Source organism: Callospermophilus lateralis, chromosome 9, assembly GCF_048772815.1.
Source record: "Callospermophilus lateralis isolate mCalLat2 chromosome 9, mCalLat2.hap1, whole genome shotgun sequence".
NCBI lineage: Eukaryota > Metazoa > Chordata > Mammalia > Rodentia > Sciuridae > Callospermophilus > Callospermophilus lateralis.
Genome location: NC_135313.1, coordinates 42,302,538 through 42,319,555, shown reverse-complemented (window position 1 = coordinate 42,319,555; position 17,018 = coordinate 42,302,538). Strand labels below are relative to the sequence as shown.

The window sequence follows — 17,018 nt, the reverse complement described above, 5'->3', positions numbered from 1 at the left end:
GGTGTGAATCTGATAATGGCCTTAGGAGGCTGCTTTGTGATTTATGATGTGTTATGGAGACTGCATCGTCACGTTGTTTTTGACTTTCTGACTTGTTTTTGAATCTTGGAGGTCTAATGAATTTCAATTCTGCTAAATGTGGCAGAGTTGACTCCCAGGATCTGTTCTGTTGGGGGAAGGGAGACACTAATACAGACATTTGCACCCCCACACACCTGGGACACTGGGAAAGAGCTGACTTCCCTGGTTTTTGTTAGTTGTTTTGATTCTCCGCTTTTTTTGTTATAACTAAACAGAATTTTCTTGTGACTAAGTTGATTGTGTTTGAAAGTATAATCAGGACTAATTATTAAAACAATACCATGAGGAAGGAAGGAAACATTTTTATTTCCTTTCTCCCAGAACACAAATGGAATCCTGGCCATGCTGGATGAAGAGTGCCTGAGGCCCGGCACGGTCACTGATGAGACCTTCTTAGAAAAGCTGAACCAAGTGTGCGCCACCCATCAGCACTTTGAGAGCAGGATGAGCAAGTGCTCCCGGTTCCTCAATGACACATCTCTACCGCACAGCTGCTTCAGAATCCAGCATTATGCTGGCAAGGTATGGGGGCTGGGAGGACCCGCCAGGCCTGCAGTGCATTCCCAAGGGAGAGTGCACCACAGAGACAGGTATTCCGGACACTGTTCACTTCAGAGGATAAATCCTCCCCCAATCCGATCATCACTGTTCAATAGAAATCGGATCTGGTCCATGCAGAACAAAATCCTGTTAATACAGAGAACTGAAAGCAAATTCAGTGGACTTAATGAACAGTCCAAACATATTTTTAAAATCGACTTCATTATTTTCAAATGCTAAGCTCTCCTAAAAACAAAACAAAAAAACCTAACAGTACTAATAAAGGAGATTAATTAATAAAAATTGGAAATCACTGAAGAGTTAGAGTAGGTTTTGAAAGCACAAGCCACTTAGCAAAAATAATGAATTGGTTAATATTGAGGAAATTAATTTTATGTCATCAAATCTATAAAGATAATGTTAAAAACAATTCTGATAGTAGGTTAATTTTTAGAATCCTAAAAATTAGATTATTGATTATAGAATATAAAAGGTTGGGGCTGGGGCTGGGGCTCAGCAGTAGAGTGCTTGCCTTGCACATGTGAGGCACTGGGTTCGATCCTCAGCACCATAAATAAATAGATAGATAGATAGATAAATTAAGGTATTTTAAAAAGATTGATTGGAGCTAATACCTTCTTTATTATAATTAAGATCACATACTTTAAAAGAAAAACCTTAATTATGTGTTTAGTCAAATTCAGATAATGTGGTATTTGAACTATTTCATTTCAACTTTGGTACTTAATTTTTTCCATTAATCTATGTTATTAAAAGGTACATTCCTGACTAGTTTTCTGCTGCTCAAGGATATCTCTGAAAATGATACCATTATTTCTGTTTTCCTTACTTTTAAACAGACTAGAATTGACACATGTGAACCAAAAAAATAAAAGTAAACCTGAGATTTATGTTAAAACGGCTCAAAAAATCTAAACTCCTTTGAAAATGTTATAATGACACTTGTAGAGTTAATTCTTTTAAATCTTGAAAGGTAATAGAATTCATTTTGATCTCTTCTGGTACGAAACAGAATTTAAACTTGGAGGCAAGTTTGGCATCAGTGTGCCTGATGAACGGGGCTTTTGGAGGGGAAGGAAGTAGCTGCCATGTCGATTAGCTGCTTGCTGTTACTGTGTGCATCATGCCCACTGTTGAGTCCCATGTGCTGCTCGTAGGTGCTGTACCAGGTGGAGGGATTTGTTGACAAAAACAATGACCTTCTCTATCGAGACCTGTCCCAAGCCATGTGGAAGGCCGGCCATGCCCTCATCAAGTCTTTGTTCCCTGAAGGGAACCCTGCCAAGATCAACCTGAAAAGGCCGCCAACAGCAGGGTCACAGTTCAAGGCATCCGTGGCCACGCTGATGAAAAACCTACAGACCAAGAACCCAAACTATATCAGGTATTTCTGGCACAGCCAAATGCTTTGACAATACAAATGTGAGAATAATCTCAAGAAATATCTTTTTCCTGTTTTGCTTCAATTTGAGAGTAGCCCAAGCACAGGACAACTAACACAGTTCAGGTCTAATAATATGATGTCTGGGGTGGACTTGCATAATGCTCCACTACCTTTCTTTCCCCAAATATCAGGAAGAGGAAAAACTTATGTGGGGATGAAAGATATTTCATGATACTAAGTGGTTGGCACATAGGGGTTCTCAACTTTCTATATGTTTAGTCTTTTTAAATGACAAATTAAGGAATAAAATATAAAATGTTTTCCTGATCAGAGTTTACAGAAAGCTCTTTTGTTGCTGTTATTTTGGATCCCTTTGATAGACTTAAGGCATGTTACTGAGGGCAAGAGGCAGGAGGTGCTGGGGTTGCGACTCTGGTTTGTGTTAGGAAGTCGCACACTTTGTTTCCAAGGAGAGTTGTGGATCAGGAGAGCCAGTGACTTCTAAAATAGCCTGAAGTTTTTCAAATCAATATAAAAGAATCCTTTAAAGCCTCTGGTTTCTTTTTTCCCTAACTCTGGGACATCTTAGATACTCACCTCAAGATTCAGGAAAGACCAACTAGAATGAGAGTTTACCATGTGTGTGAACTAGAAGATAGGAAGGATGCTCTGTGGTGGGCCAGACCTGAGCCTACCCACACCCAGTTTGAAAATTCACTTATGAGGAAATTAGAGTAATAAAGAGTTTTGTGTTTGACTTTTTTACCTGATATTTATACCAGAAGAAACATACATAGGCAAAAACCAGTCTGGTTTGATTGTCATCAACTTAAAGCATAAATTGGGAGAAAAATCTAGTTTCCAAAAAACAACCAGGAAATTTTTTGTGATCAGTTGCTTTTGTTACTGTCCATTGAGTAGATTTTTTTTAAAAAAAAAAACTCTGATTTATTGAGGTGTTGTTGACATTGAGTGATATGTACAGATCCTAGGTGAACAGTTCAATTATTTTTTTAACTTTCTACATATAAGTTGGTAACCACCACCCAGGTCAAGGCATAAACATTTCCACCGTTTCAGAAAGTTTCTTTATTTCTCTCCTTTAGTGATTTTTCTAATATTAAGATTTAATAAATAATAATTTAATAATAATTTAATCTTAATAAATCCTGAGGTTTTGAAGATAACATGTTTTCTTCTAGAATCTTCATAGTTTCAGATTTCATATTTAGGTTTACTGCTTTTTGCCATATAAATAGCCTGTTGTTTTGACACCATACATTGATAGGGAGAAAATTCCTCTTTTCATCCAGTTGTCTTGGTGACTTTGTTGATAATTAGTTGAATGTATGGGTAGGGGTATAGGTCTGAACTTACTAAGCTGACCCATTGATCTGTTTGTCCAAAGAGTGGGCATTTAAGCCAAAGAGTGGGCATTTTGTTTATAGATGGTGAAAGCATAAAACACTGAGACAAAACTAGTTAGACAACCATAATTGTGAATTTTTAACCATTGTATTAGGACAGAGAGATTGCTGCAATATGATCCAAAACTAATAATGGCTTAAACAATACTGGCATTTATGTTGGGTGTGTGTGTGTGTGTGTGTGTGTGTGTGTGTGTGTGTAACTATTAAGTGCAAGAACACCACGGCTAAAAGGATAGCTCCTTCTCTTTTGTGGCTCTGCCATTTCCAGGTATATTCTTCATTCCCATAACCAAAGATGGCTGTTCATAATATCAATTTTCACATCCAGTGGTAAGCTGTAGTCCAGCTTAACTGGAAGAAGGGGACATCACGTCCCTTCCTTTAAGGACACAGACAGATATTACAATGGCAAACATTACTTCTGCTCTGATCTTAGTGGTCAGAGTTTGTTTACGTGGCCACAACTACTTGCAAAGGAGGCTAGGAATGTAGTCTTTACCTAAGCAACAAAATACCCTGTAGAAAAGGAGCAGAGAGCCAGGCATGGTGGTGCTTGCCTTCAATTCCAGCTGCTCAGAAGGTTGAGGCAGAAGGTTTGAAAGTACAAGGCCAGCTGGGCCATTTAGCCTGTCTCCAAACAAAATAAAAAAGGCTTGGGGATGTAACTCAGTGGTAGAGTGTTTTCCTAGCATGTGCCAGGATCTGGGTTCGATCACTAGTACCATCACCACCGTCATGAATATACATATATATGGAGGTAGTGCCGTGCTTTGTCTTTTCACTGAGGTACAATATATATTTGTTAGTCTTAATTTTGCCTGTTGTTGAATTTTTACATATGTATGCATGTATGTTACCCAGTCCAGACTAAAATGTTTTTGTCATCCTAGAAGGCTCCCTTGTCCTCTTTCAACCTTGATCTCCACCACTACCTCTTTCCAAATATAACAGTCCTGACTTGCTTTAGTTTTGCTTAAACTTGACACAGTGGGATCCTACTCTTGGTTGACTTCTTTCACTCAACAAAATGTGATTGGTGTTCTTCCATGACATTATATATACTAGTGGTTTGTTCTTTTGTTAAAAATTGCTACATATGTAGTATTTTATTTACTTTTAGTTTATTATGTAATGACTGGAAACAATTACTAAAGAAATGACCAGGATTCCCACAAATAACAAAGAGTTGTTTTGCTAGGAAATGATTAGACACAGTATTTTGTAAAGCATGGTAGAGTTGTAACCATAGAGGGAGAGTTTAAAACCTAAAATATTTGTAATCTTTTAGGTGTATCAAGCCGAATGATAAAAAAGCAGCACACATCTTCAGTGAGAGTCTAGTGTGTCATCAGATCAGATACCTGGGTCTTTTGGAGAATGTCCGAGTAAGGCGGGCAGGCTATGCCTTCAGGCAGGCCTATGAACCTTGCCTGGAAAGATACAAAATGCTTTGTAAACAAACATGGCCTCATTGGAAAGGACCAGCAAGGTAAGAAGTTCATTGACCATATGGAATAATGAATCTTTAAAGAATACAAATAACATTTTTTTTTTTTTTTGCATATGCTATTAAGCAAAACAGAATTGTGTTAGAATACCATTTTGGCTAATTCTCATAGAGTCTCAGTTTTCTTTAAGGTCAAAACAGGACCTTCCAAATCCACATTCGGAACTCACATGTTGATAAATTTTTAAAATATGCCTGTGGTTGATTTGTAAGAGGCAATTTATACTTGGCATGTATGCTTGTACAAAATCATAAAAGGGTAGAGTTAGAGGCATTGAGGATCAGCACTCTCATCTTTTTTGCTTTTCACGTGTGGAATTTAATCCAGAGAGAATTGGTGGGTAGGGTATAGTTTCCACTCTTTGCCCGTTTCTGCCTCAGTTGAGAAGTAGAATTCAGCTTCCGTTTTATTGCTAGTCCAGCTGGATTAGAGAGCATGGCTTGGTCCTTTGAATTGTATGGCTTTCAGCTGGACTGTTATGAATTTTGCTCACATTCCAATCCCAGACAGGGTTCTGGATACTGCAAGTCCAGCCCTCTGAGCATCTCCATCACCCAACAGCTGCCCACATGTAGAGAGAACTTGTGCACTGCAGGAGAAAAATCAGGCCTCGCCTCTGCAGTGGACTTTTTTCTGCTGTCACCAATCAGAGAATGTCCCTTTTCCTGAATACTATAGGAGGCCTTATACCTGCTTTATGGAAAAGGACAGCACTTGGGTTTTTATTTCTCTAACTGATGTTGTCTCCACATTCTCTGTGGACCTGGCCTTTCACAGGAACATCAAGAGCAATTAAGACACACACCCTATGTTATAAGAAAATAGAAAAAATCCAGTCGTGGTGTTGTTTCTGATACCTAATTCAGTATCCAAATAATGTAGGATCTGGGTAATATTTCAGTTCCCACTGCTGATTTCTTGGGTACTTTGGTAAACAAATATCAAGATAGAGAGCAAGTATTTGCTCCCTGTCTGGTACCTAGTACACAGGTTGGGAGAGTGAGGTAAGTTTTGAAAACTGAAGTTGAAACCATGGTCCAGTCCTTGATCCACCATGTAAGGCTCGTGTTCTTTAGCATCCTTGGCCCGGCTCTGAGCACTATCCCTTGGGCCTCTGGTGACAGCCACAATGTTTAAAATGTCTAAGGAATCGATTGAGTAGACTTACTATGGATCTGAGTTTCTTGCACAGCCTCTTGGCCCTGGTTGATACAACAATGTGTATCTATTTGATACAAGTATTATCTGAATGAAATCAAGAAATTGGCTTTCATACCACTTTTTCTTAGAATACATAGTTTTGAACACAAATTTACTTTTTTAGTATTTAGTAGAGTTGGTTTAAATTGTGGAATTTAGTCTTGAACATTCAGGTGGAATGATTACTTAGAAACAAAGCTGAAAACCTGATATCATGGCATAAGCTAAAACTATTTATTGTAATAAAAAATTTGTTTATTTTTCTTAGGTCTGGTGTGGAGGTTCTGTTTAATGAGTTAGAGATTCCTGTAGAAGAATATTCCTTTGGTAGATCAAAGATATTCATCCGAAACCCAAGAACAGTATGTAATCAAACCTTTATGCTCTGAACTTTAGAGTCTCATAGGCAAGTTTTTAAAGAACAGTTAACTTCATGACATTACCTGAGATGCTACCGTGAGTGCTTCACTCCTATGTTTATCTGTGCATGTCCAAGAAATTATGCAAGTAAGGGTAGTGGAGAATGTGTGTGTTACATAGGACACATCAAATCTTCAATCCAAAAGATTGTGCCCCACTTAAGAAACCATAAAGAAACTGTCCAACCAGATGAAACCTTCCTGATTCACATCAAATGGAAGTAAAATCAGTCTTTGTTACTAGAAACTATAACTCTATTTTTAGAGATATACAAAGACAAAATTGAAAATTTTTAAAACTTAAAAGAACATTTCTAAAATTCTACCCTATAGAACTCCAAGGGAGCTTTTTCATAAATGGATTGGAGTATGTTCAATTAGCGTAACAGTTGATTTGATAATTTGGAAATTTGGAGAACTTAAAGTGTTTAAATTGTTGAGGAGAGAAAATTTGGCACCATTCACATCCTATCCACAGATAGAGTGTCCCTTATCCAAAAGACTGGGTTCAGGTCTTGGATTTGGGTTTTTTCTTGAATATTTGTATTGATTTTACTGGCTAAAATTCCTAATCTGAATATCTGAAACCGAAGTGCTCCAAAATCCAGAACTTTTGAGCATCAACATTGATATTCAAAAGGTTTCAGATTTGGAACCATTTCAAATTTGGGATTGTGGATGTTCAATCTAAACTAGTTTGGGTCCTCATAGTGTAAAGGTAAACAAACTCAGTTCAGCTTGTCTCTGATTTGTCATAAATGCTGATCACTGGAATACAAACTGCATCTGTCATGAATGCACTCAAATATTTTTCTTGTGAGCTATGATCCATATCCTGTGTAATTAATGTAGTTGATTTCAGTTTGCCATTTTGCCTTCTGAGAATTGCTGTCATGTATGCCATGAGGTTTTGGAGGATTTTTGATAAGTCCACCTATAATTTCTTCATTAGTTATTCAAATTAGAAGATCTGAGGAAGCAGCGGCTGGAAGACTTGGCCACTCTCATTCAGAAGATTTATCGGGGCTGGAAATGCCGCACACACTTCCTGCTAATGAAGAAAAGTCAAATTGTGATTGCCGCCTGGTACAGGAGATATGCGGTGAGTCTCAGTCAATTGTAATCTGAAATAGAGATGCTAATTTGCCAACCGTTGTCATGTTCTTACTATGTATGTAGTTTTTACATATTTAATTCTCTCAACAACCTTTTAAGATGGATGTTCTTAAGATGCCTTTTTTAGGCCTGAGAAAACTAAAGCATTGAGGTGTGAAGTAACTTCTCCATGGCCACATATGGCTGCAAATGGCATTATGGGGAGCTGAGTCCAAGGATGTTTCCAAGCTTGACTATACCAACTTATACATAGCAAGAAATTTACCTTGTTAGTTTGGACTTAAGATTGGGTAAGACAATGTCATTAACCTTTTCACTCAGGTTGGGTCAGTTTTTCAAAATGACTGACTCTTCTATATTTATTGTAGCAGCATTAAGATGGCCTGATTTCCAGAAAGCCAAAGGTGTGTTTTAGTAGAGTTCTGGTTTTTCTTCAGTCTTTATATATCTGACCATATTAACTCTGGGGAAAGATTCAATAATAAAGTATGTTTACTTTATTAATATGGAATTCCTTTTTGGAACTTTCTTTCTCACTTTTTTACAGATGTTTGTTGGAGGCACAACACAGATTTGAAAGAAGCCTGAGGTTACCCGTAGGCTAGATTAAAATTGAGTTGCATTCTTGAAAGATGAATTTTAGTGAGAAGAACACCTCTTCCAAGTGTTTTTTATTGTTCTTTACTACAGAGTTTGTTGGAAAATGATTAAATTTGGAATCAAATCTCAGCTTATTCTTTTTTTTTTTTTTTTTTTCAGTGACAGAGAGATTTTGCTATAAGGCTCTTTTTTATGGTTACTTATTCTTGTGTAATACATTTTAGTGTATTATTTCCAAGGTTTGGAAATTAGTGAGGTACTTAAATGATTAAACCAAAGAAAATGTGCTTGGTCTTTAAGTATCTTTAAAATTGCTTACCCTTGTTAAAACACACAACCAACTGGGGGCACAGTGGCACACACCTGTAATCCCATCTACTTGAGAGACTGAAGCAAGACAATGTCAAGGTCAAGGCCAGCCTGAGTAACTTAATGAGACTCTGCCTAATGATAAAATAAAAGTCTTGCCATCTGCCCACCCTGACGAGATGAGCTGGGTTCAAAAGAGCTGTCTTCAACATTAAGCTAAGAAAACGGCGAGAAATCATGCACCACAGAAGTGGTTTTCATGTTGAGGGTAGGATGGCTCTGCAACCTTAAGGGTCAGCTTCCACACTGGACAGTGCTTGGAAAGGGAGAGTGTACATCCGGAATCTCTTTATTTTATAGGGGGGGACTCACAAAGGAGATTCGATGGAATGTTCTTCACCATAAGTCAGGGGATAATGTTTCCAAGGTGGAGTCTTACTTTATGATGTTTTGTGGTCAGCAGATTGATTGACATCTTGGCAAGTCATACCTATTTCAGGTGCTGTGAGGGATCACCGGCAGAGTGAGAGGAAAGGCACTCTTACATCGCACAGCCCAATCAGCAGGCAACGCCAGATCTGTCCCCTCATATAGCTTTGATGCACATAGCTCACACACACAGCCCATGGATGGCTTGTGACAAAAAAGGGTTGAGGCTGTAGCTCAGTAGTGGAGCACTTACTTCAGAGGCATGAGGCCCTGGGTTCAATCCCTAGGGCCACCAAATAAAAAAACAGCAGTACAAGTTTTAAAGTATGAACCTGTCTAGCTATGTGAATGACAGATTCATTCATATGCATTCTACAAAGGCATTGAGAATTATCACCTAGCTGGGTGGCACTGCATTCTTCTCTATGCACACTGTACTACTTAACTCTTCCACAGATTCACAATGCTGTTTTCTGTTTGGCTTAGAAAGGGAAGACCAGCAAATAGTTGTTCTGCAAGGGGCCCTTTTTGCTATTCCTTATTTTGCAGTCATCATAAAAACCCCAAGTTTAAGAGAATACTGAATTCATCTACCTTTAATTTTATAGTTTTTGAAACACCAAATGTACTGGGCTCTGGAAATAGCAAGGTAAACAAAATAGCCTGATCACTGACTTGCTAAAGTTTACACCTAGTAAGGGTGCATCTGAGAAAATAAATAATTAGGACAATTGTAGATCATTGTGAGACAGAAATGGAGAACCACGATCAAGAATAATGGAGATGGGATATAACTAGATGGGAGGGTGGAGGAGGACCTTCTTGGGAGTGGCTAGATAATACAGAGAACCAGAAACACCAAGTAGTATTTATAACTTCCTTCCAGTATAGAGCTTTAATATCACTGGGTGAAAAAAGTTACCATAAATCATTAAATTCACAATGGTAGGCATTATAAACAGAATTAATTTGCATAATGGAAACAGTCAGCAGCCCAGTTTTTTGGGTGTGGTGCCGAGGATTGAACCCAGGGGTGTTTAACTACGGAGCCACATCCCCAGCTCTTTTCATTTTTTTTTTTTTTTTTTATTTTGAGACAGGATCTCCCTAAGTTGCTTAAGGCCTTGCGAAGTTGCTGAGGCTAGCTTTGAAGTTGTGATCCTCCTGCCTCAGCCTCCCAAGCTGCTGGGATTACAGGCATGCTTCATGACACCTAGCCTAATACTCGTGGTTTTTTTTTTTTTTTTTTAAAGATGGACACAATATCTTTATTTATTTTATTTATTTTTATGTGGTGCTGAGAATCAAACCAGTACCTCACATGCGTGAGGCAAGCACTCTACTGCTGAGCTATAACTTCAGCCCCACAATACCCCATTTTTTAGAGAAAGGATTAACTTTCCTCTAGAGTTATTTTCTGTTTCAACTTTGAACTAAGTACCTCAAGAAGTTAACTATGTGTTATTCAAGCCAGTGATCAATTCAGTATTTCCTTTCAACTGAGTAACTCAAGATGTTCTGAACTCTTGTCTTCATTTACTGATCATTTTAAAATTATTCCATATTCTGTGATATTTCATAGAGAAAAACTTTAAAGTGAGATATAGTTATTTCAAGAATTTATCAATAATTTCAAGAAACTCTCAAGAATCTAGGGATTGAAAAAGAAAATATAGAAGTACCAAATGGGTGCCAGAAGTGATGGTAGACCTTGTAGATTTAATTTATCCCTGTGTACTTGGAATAAATTACTTTTGAGGAATCATAGATATTTCCTAGCTCCTCATTTGACCACTGAGGCACTGAAGCCCAGAGAAGGTGAGTGGCTCATCCAAGGTGCCAGGGTTCTCTGGGCTTTCCCTGCTGGCTCCCCTGTATTGTGCTGCCCATCTTCCCCATTTCATCTAATCTTCCAAAATGGAGTCTAGGATGCTGAAGGCATCTCTCACTTCAGGAAACAGAAGCTGAGCAACTAGTGCTTCCAGAGTGAAAGATGACAGCATTGCTAAATTTCCATCAGAGATGCCCATGTCTCAGCATGTACTACAAACTAAATGCTGTAAGAGCTCACTTTTCTAGGGAGGGCGTTCCAGGACCTTCTACTCTGAGGCATCAGCCCTAGAAGTGAGCAAGGTCTCTGAGCCCTGAGCCAAAGCATGGCATCTTACTGGGTCTTCCAGTTTAACCTTCCTCTACTTGTAGAAACTCTGATGCTCTGAGCTCTCTTGTTGAGCTGTCTGTTCTCCCAGAGATTGTTTATCCTTTACACTGTTGACATGTGTCCTCTTCAAGTCCTTGAAGGCAAGAATGAAATCAGGCTCACCTTTACTTCATGGTTTTGTTGTAATGGGGGCTCCATATATAAATGTTCAGTCAGTTGATACTGGTGTACAGAAATTTTTACCCGATTTCCTGTCTGGAAGCAGGGTGAAAACACCAAACCTAAAAGGAAACTAGGGAGATTCAAGGTGGGCCCAATAAGTTGCATGTGACAAGTGACACCAAGAAGAGAGAGCACTCAAAAGCAGATGGGTCCATCAGAATCTGAGGCTCAGCCTTAGAACAGTGTAGAATAGGTGTTGACAGGGGTGGCTCCTAAGCCATTTGGAAGTTATTTCCTTGTTATCTTGATGTGTACGTTGAATTTACTGTAATAATTTTAGACTTTATTATTTTGTTTCTTGACATGTTTGCTTACAGAAGAAGTGTGAATGATATAGGGTCCTTTGTACTAAGTGAGCGAATATCCTTTCTCAGCCTTCTAGTGTCCGTATCACAGATATATATATATAAATACAGCTGCTAATATCTTCCTCTTTTATCCCACAGCAACAAAAGAGGTATCAGCAGATAAAGAGCTCTGCCTTGGTAATTCAGTCATATATCCGGGGTTGGAAGGTGAGTCTAAAAGAAGTATGCTTTGTTTATTTGGGGGTTTTGGGTTCTTCCCAGGATGATGTATTTAGGCTTACCCTGCAGGGGAGGACTCCTCTGCCTCCTGCCTACCCAGTAAACAATCCAATGGGAAGAATAAATATTATGGGCCAAGTGGGGGCCCTGGTGGCCATGTCTTGGCTGCTTCCTTCTAACCAGCTTTCTTTTTGAGAGCTTTGTTCTCCAAGCAGGAAGTTCTTGAAACAATACTGGACATGATCTCAGTATTCCCTTACCCCAGGTTTTTGACGGAAGCTGTGGTCCAGAAAGGTCTTACAGCCTTTGCTTCCATGCTTGTGAGTCCTGTGTGATTTCAGCACCCCCAGCCTAGCAATTTCCATATGACCATCTTGCAGATTGCCCCGCCATGACTAAAAGATCCTTCACTCTAGCCATGTCTAGTGGAGAGAGGGTGACAAGGGGTGGTCTCTGTTGGGTAACCTGCTTCCAGTCCTTCCTCCATAGCTTAGTTCAGGGTTCAATGAACTGTGTCTCTCATGCCCCATATCTAACCTGTGGCCTGTTTTGATACAACTAGCAAGCCAAGAATGCCTTTCATATTTTAAACTGCTGTTAAGAAAAATTTCATGACATGTAAAATATAATATAAAATATAGCTTTGAATGCCATAAAGATTTGTTGGGACATAGTCACATTCATTCATTGCACAGACCATCCAACTGCTTTTGTTTAGCACTACAGCGGCAGTCAGGTGATTGTGTTAGAGGTCATCTGACCTACAAAACCAAAAATATTTACCATCTTGCCCAGTACAGAAAAAGTTTGTGAACTTCCTGCTCAGAGTCTGTGCTGACCACTTTGCTGTTGCGAGATTTTATGGAGTAGTCTGGATCTAGACAGGATACTTTGAGGCTCTGGGTGTGTCCAGGCTTAGGGCTTCTTCAGAGAGTATACCCTGGGCCAGGAGTCCAGCAGCATTGTGTGGACCTTTGTCTAAACTGACCACGGAGGCCCTGGTTGTTCCACAGAAAAATGTCAAAATGCAGACCTGAGCACACAGAGTGTGCTGCCTGCTGGGTCTTCCCTGACCTCATTACTGGACCTTCGGACTCAGTCTGCAGGCTAGAAACTTCAGAGGCAGGACCTGGAGTCCACCTCCAATCCGGATACTTCCCTGGCTTCCATAAAATCCGTTCCCAGCCATTACTGAAAAGAAGCCACCAATTTGGGATCAGTGTGGTCAATGTTATTAGCAAATTTTAAAAACGTCTTTTAAATAAAAAGAATAGCTACACTTATATTCGAGACAGGTCATGATCAAAGAGGTACTATATCTAAAGTTCCCCTGACCACATTCTGAGAACTCAACTCTCCTCTGCTATGTGTCAGCTTGCATCCCTGTGGTTAGATTTTTCCTGTTGCCTCTCAGGCCAGGAGGCTGCTGTTCTCATCCTGTGGTGGGGGTGGGGGTGGGGGGTGGAACTGCCCTGTCAGGCTCAATGCTGTCGTTTTTGACTGTCTCAGACTATTCTGGGCTTCCCTTTCTTTAAGATGTTGATGTTTCACTGGGTTATGGGTGTTAGGACTTTCATCTCTTCCAGAATTTTCTCTTGGTTACTATGAATTTCTTTCTTTTTATTTTAACATTCCCTTATTTGAGTAATTCTGTATCCTAGTCTCGGAAAATCCTACGGGAACTGAAACATCAGAAACGCTGTAAGGAGGCAGCCACAACCATTGCCGCCTACTGGCATGGGACCCAGGTAGGCCAGAGGCCCAGAGGAAAGCGATGGGCCAGGAGTGACGTGCACAGAGCCATGGACCCTCAGCTTCAAGGGGCAGAACATGTTTCACTGGCTTAAGCTACTGAGCACGCGTTTGCCTCTCACTCTTGCCAACATTTTGGTGTGGGGTGGTGGCACATGCTTTTGCATTTACCGTTGGTGGTGACTGGTGTGTGTCTCTTTTTCTTTCTCCATTGGGGAGCAGCAGTAACCTTTCCTGCCTTAAACTTTTCTGTAACTCCTTTTCAAATGCATCACAGGCGCGAAGGGAACTGAGACGGCTGAAGGAGGAGGCTAGGAATAAACATGCTATTGCAGTTATTTGGGCTTACTGGCTTGGATCTAAGGTACTTGGTGCTCGCGTCCCATTACTCCATTCTAGAATTCTGCAGTAATCAATCTTTATCTCTAGCATACGAGGGATGAATGATTATAATCAGTAGTGACTCAGCCTGGTGCATGTCCTGGCAGCCAGATTTAATAAACCTGGAGATGTATCAGTAGTGTGCATAGGAAGCTTAGGCATGTGTAGACCAAAACAACTAATTGCTTACTAATAAGGCATTAGTATATAGTTGCTAATTTTGAAAAACTCTAAAGTAACCTGCATGCTTGGTTTCTCCCTCTCACCCCCCACCCCTCCACTGATGTATGCTGGCAGCATTTATAGAGGGTTTTTTTGGGGGGTGGGGGTAGGGGGCATGTTGGGAATGTTAAGATTTGGACTTGAATTAGTCCTCAATGTGTTGGCAATGAAAATGCCTTTAATGCATGCCTTAAAAATTAATCCATGAATGAAATTGTGATTTTTTGGCTCTGTGTGGCAGCTATTGATTATTAGAAGCAAAATATCACATGTGAAAAGAGTTATCATCTTTGATTTCACAGAAAATTGTGCTCATGCAAAGCTAGCTATAATTGCCACCGAAGAATCCCAGGAATTTCACCATCAGCTGTTTGCTTTCAGAAACAAAGGCCTCCTGAAATGTTCTCTCTAATCCCCAGGCAGAGTCGTGGGCTCTGTGAACATTTCACATACCCCAAGGGACAAGGTTTTTAGATGTTTTTGTTACTTAGAAAACCAAAGGTCATCTTTGCTAAAAATGTGTATTCCAGTTAGAGACACAAATATCCACAGAGTCCTCTGTTTTTAAGTCTACCTTGTCAACATTAGGAGCCCATCTTGTGAGAAAAAATGAGAAAAGTCAACCTTTGCCTGCATAAAGAGCTCAGTTTGCCAAAAACTAACCAAAATTGTTCATTGGTGTTTTTCCTAAAACATCTGTGAAAAACAAACTAGTTCCTTTCGTCATCTAAGGGAAATGTCCTCTCAGGGGCAGAAGGACTTTTAGATGTTTTTTTGCTGAGATTTCTCCAATTTCCCAGTCATGTGCTATATGATGTCTTAAAAAATTAAGCCTATTTTTTCCATTTAAGATAGCATGCATTAATTTTTCCCTAAGATTAATTTTCAAACCTGAAAGGTATTTATTTCACTTTTTGCCTTGTTTTAATCTCCAATATATTTCCCTGTTTGGGACCTTAGCTAACATTTAATTTTTATACATACTACTTCTAATTTTTCAACTGGAAAAAATTCTTTGAGTTTTTAAATTTTCTTTCTCTTTTTTTAAAATTTGCAATTCAGTGAAGCAACCTTTATTCTTTTCTGTTTTGCAAATGGTTGTTCATGAGAGTTGCCTTTTCATTCATTGAAATGAGGTTCACAGCTTCTGTGGCCCCATGTACTCTCAGCAAAAGGGAAATCTAGTGGTCACTGTGTCACTCACCATTCTAAGGCTTCAATAAGGAATAAGAGAGTAGAGAAAGAAACAAAGAAAGAGCCAGAACAGGAGGGGGAAAAAAAGGAGAAGAATGGGCAGGGGAGTGAGGGACGATGACCTTGGGTGCTATACAAATTGCCTCCTCTGGAGCAGAATCACCAACAGCCTCGCCAGCTTGACACCAATCCCTTGGGTCGAAGTGGTTTTGCTCTGTTCCTCTTTCGTTCTGGAATCCTATTCATAAATTGGCTTTTCTGTTTGGTGGGGTATCTTTTTCTGGTCATTTGTGCTGTCTGCATTGGGCTGTCTCTTTTATTTACTATCTAAAACATTCTAGGCTCGAAGGGAATTGAAACGCTTGAAGGAGGAGGCTAGGCGTAAGCATGCGGTTGCTGTCATTTGGGCTTACTGGCTTGGACTGAAGGTACTTCCTCTACCACTTCTTTCTGCCCAGGGTGAACTCCGTAAAGCCTAGCACCTACTAACCCTGAAAGAACTACTGATAATGCTTGCTGATGGTCTGCACAGTCTATAAAATGTCATCTTGCCTGATTTTTCTTTTTGAGAAGAAACATGTATGCTAATATTTTTGTGATTTTAATTTAATAGGTGTCAAGTCGTACACAATGTGGCATACTTTATGAAAGACGCTTTGTCACCCGAGTTTGATTTTGTGTTAATCTTTTGAGCATATATATATATATTTTTTTTTTTACAATCATGAGACAGAGCACAATGGTGGAGCTGAAAGCTGACCAGCCACCCACAGTCACCAGCCTGGGCATGGCGGGTTTCCTTTGCCTGCATCTGCCTCTTCTGCTCCTCTAATGGCTGCTTGGAGTCCAGCGTTCTTCAAAGCAAGCATCATTCTAACTGTTCAGCATAGGCACGAAAGGGTTTTGTCAGTAAACTTATGGATTTTCATGAATGAGATGACGGAGATCAGTGGATCTTTCAGTTAATAAGAACTTTAAATTCAAATGCCTTGTGATGAGGGCAGGGTTTATTCCAGAGAGACGCTTATTGCTGCAGTAGGACAAGCGTACACATAATTAAATATGTAAATACGACTGAGCTTTGAAAACCTTCAAAATGACTTTCAGACAATGTGAAGATTTGGCCTTCTTAATATTCAACTACTTAATATTCAACTACTAATCACCTTAAGGAATCATCCAGAATCATCTATCTATAGTGCCTACTGGGGATAATTAGACCCTCCCCCCTTTTTTTAATACTGTATTCCTCTCCATTATTTTTACTTTATATCTGATAACACTGAATCTTATTCTAAACATTTAAATATTAACTGAGAAATCATTGACTCTGAATCTGAACAATGCTTAGAAATATTCCTAAAACTTTGAACTTTCTACATTTTCCCCTGAAAGTTCAGCCTATAAACTTTGAAATGTCCTTATTAATCCTGATTACTCATGAAGTAATTTTTGAAGTAATTAAGAAGTAACTTAAATGTGAATTTAACAGATGTTCTGTTTGAAGAATTCTGAAAAAGTT

General features: G+C 39.3%; 1 protein-coding gene across 3 annotated transcripts in view; it reads left to right on the top strand.

Moving 5' to 3' along the window:
* The window catches only part of Myo1b (myosin IB), a 174,532-nt gene that overhangs the window by 140,192 nt on the left and 17,322 nt on the right, over nucleotides 1-17,018 (top strand). The window contains exons 16-24 of one of the 3 annotated variants that reach the window (XM_076866620.2): nucleotides 403-603; nucleotides 1,800-2,026; nucleotides 4,745-4,945; nucleotides 6,433-6,526; nucleotides 7,536-7,685; nucleotides 11,867-11,935; nucleotides 13,609-13,695; nucleotides 13,977-14,063; nucleotides 15,838-15,924. In XM_076866620.2, coding sequence (XP_076722735.2) covers nucleotides 403-603; nucleotides 1,800-2,026; nucleotides 4,745-4,945; nucleotides 6,433-6,526; nucleotides 7,536-7,685; nucleotides 11,867-11,935; nucleotides 13,609-13,695; nucleotides 13,977-14,063; nucleotides 15,838-15,924 — 1,203 coding nt within the window. The remainder of the gene's footprint in view (nucleotides 1-402; nucleotides 604-1,799; nucleotides 2,027-4,744; nucleotides 4,946-6,432; nucleotides 6,527-7,535; nucleotides 7,686-11,866; nucleotides 11,936-13,608; nucleotides 13,696-13,976; nucleotides 14,064-15,837; nucleotides 15,925-17,018) is intronic. The other 2 variants (XM_076866621.2, XM_076866619.2) reach the window with 2 other exon arrangements.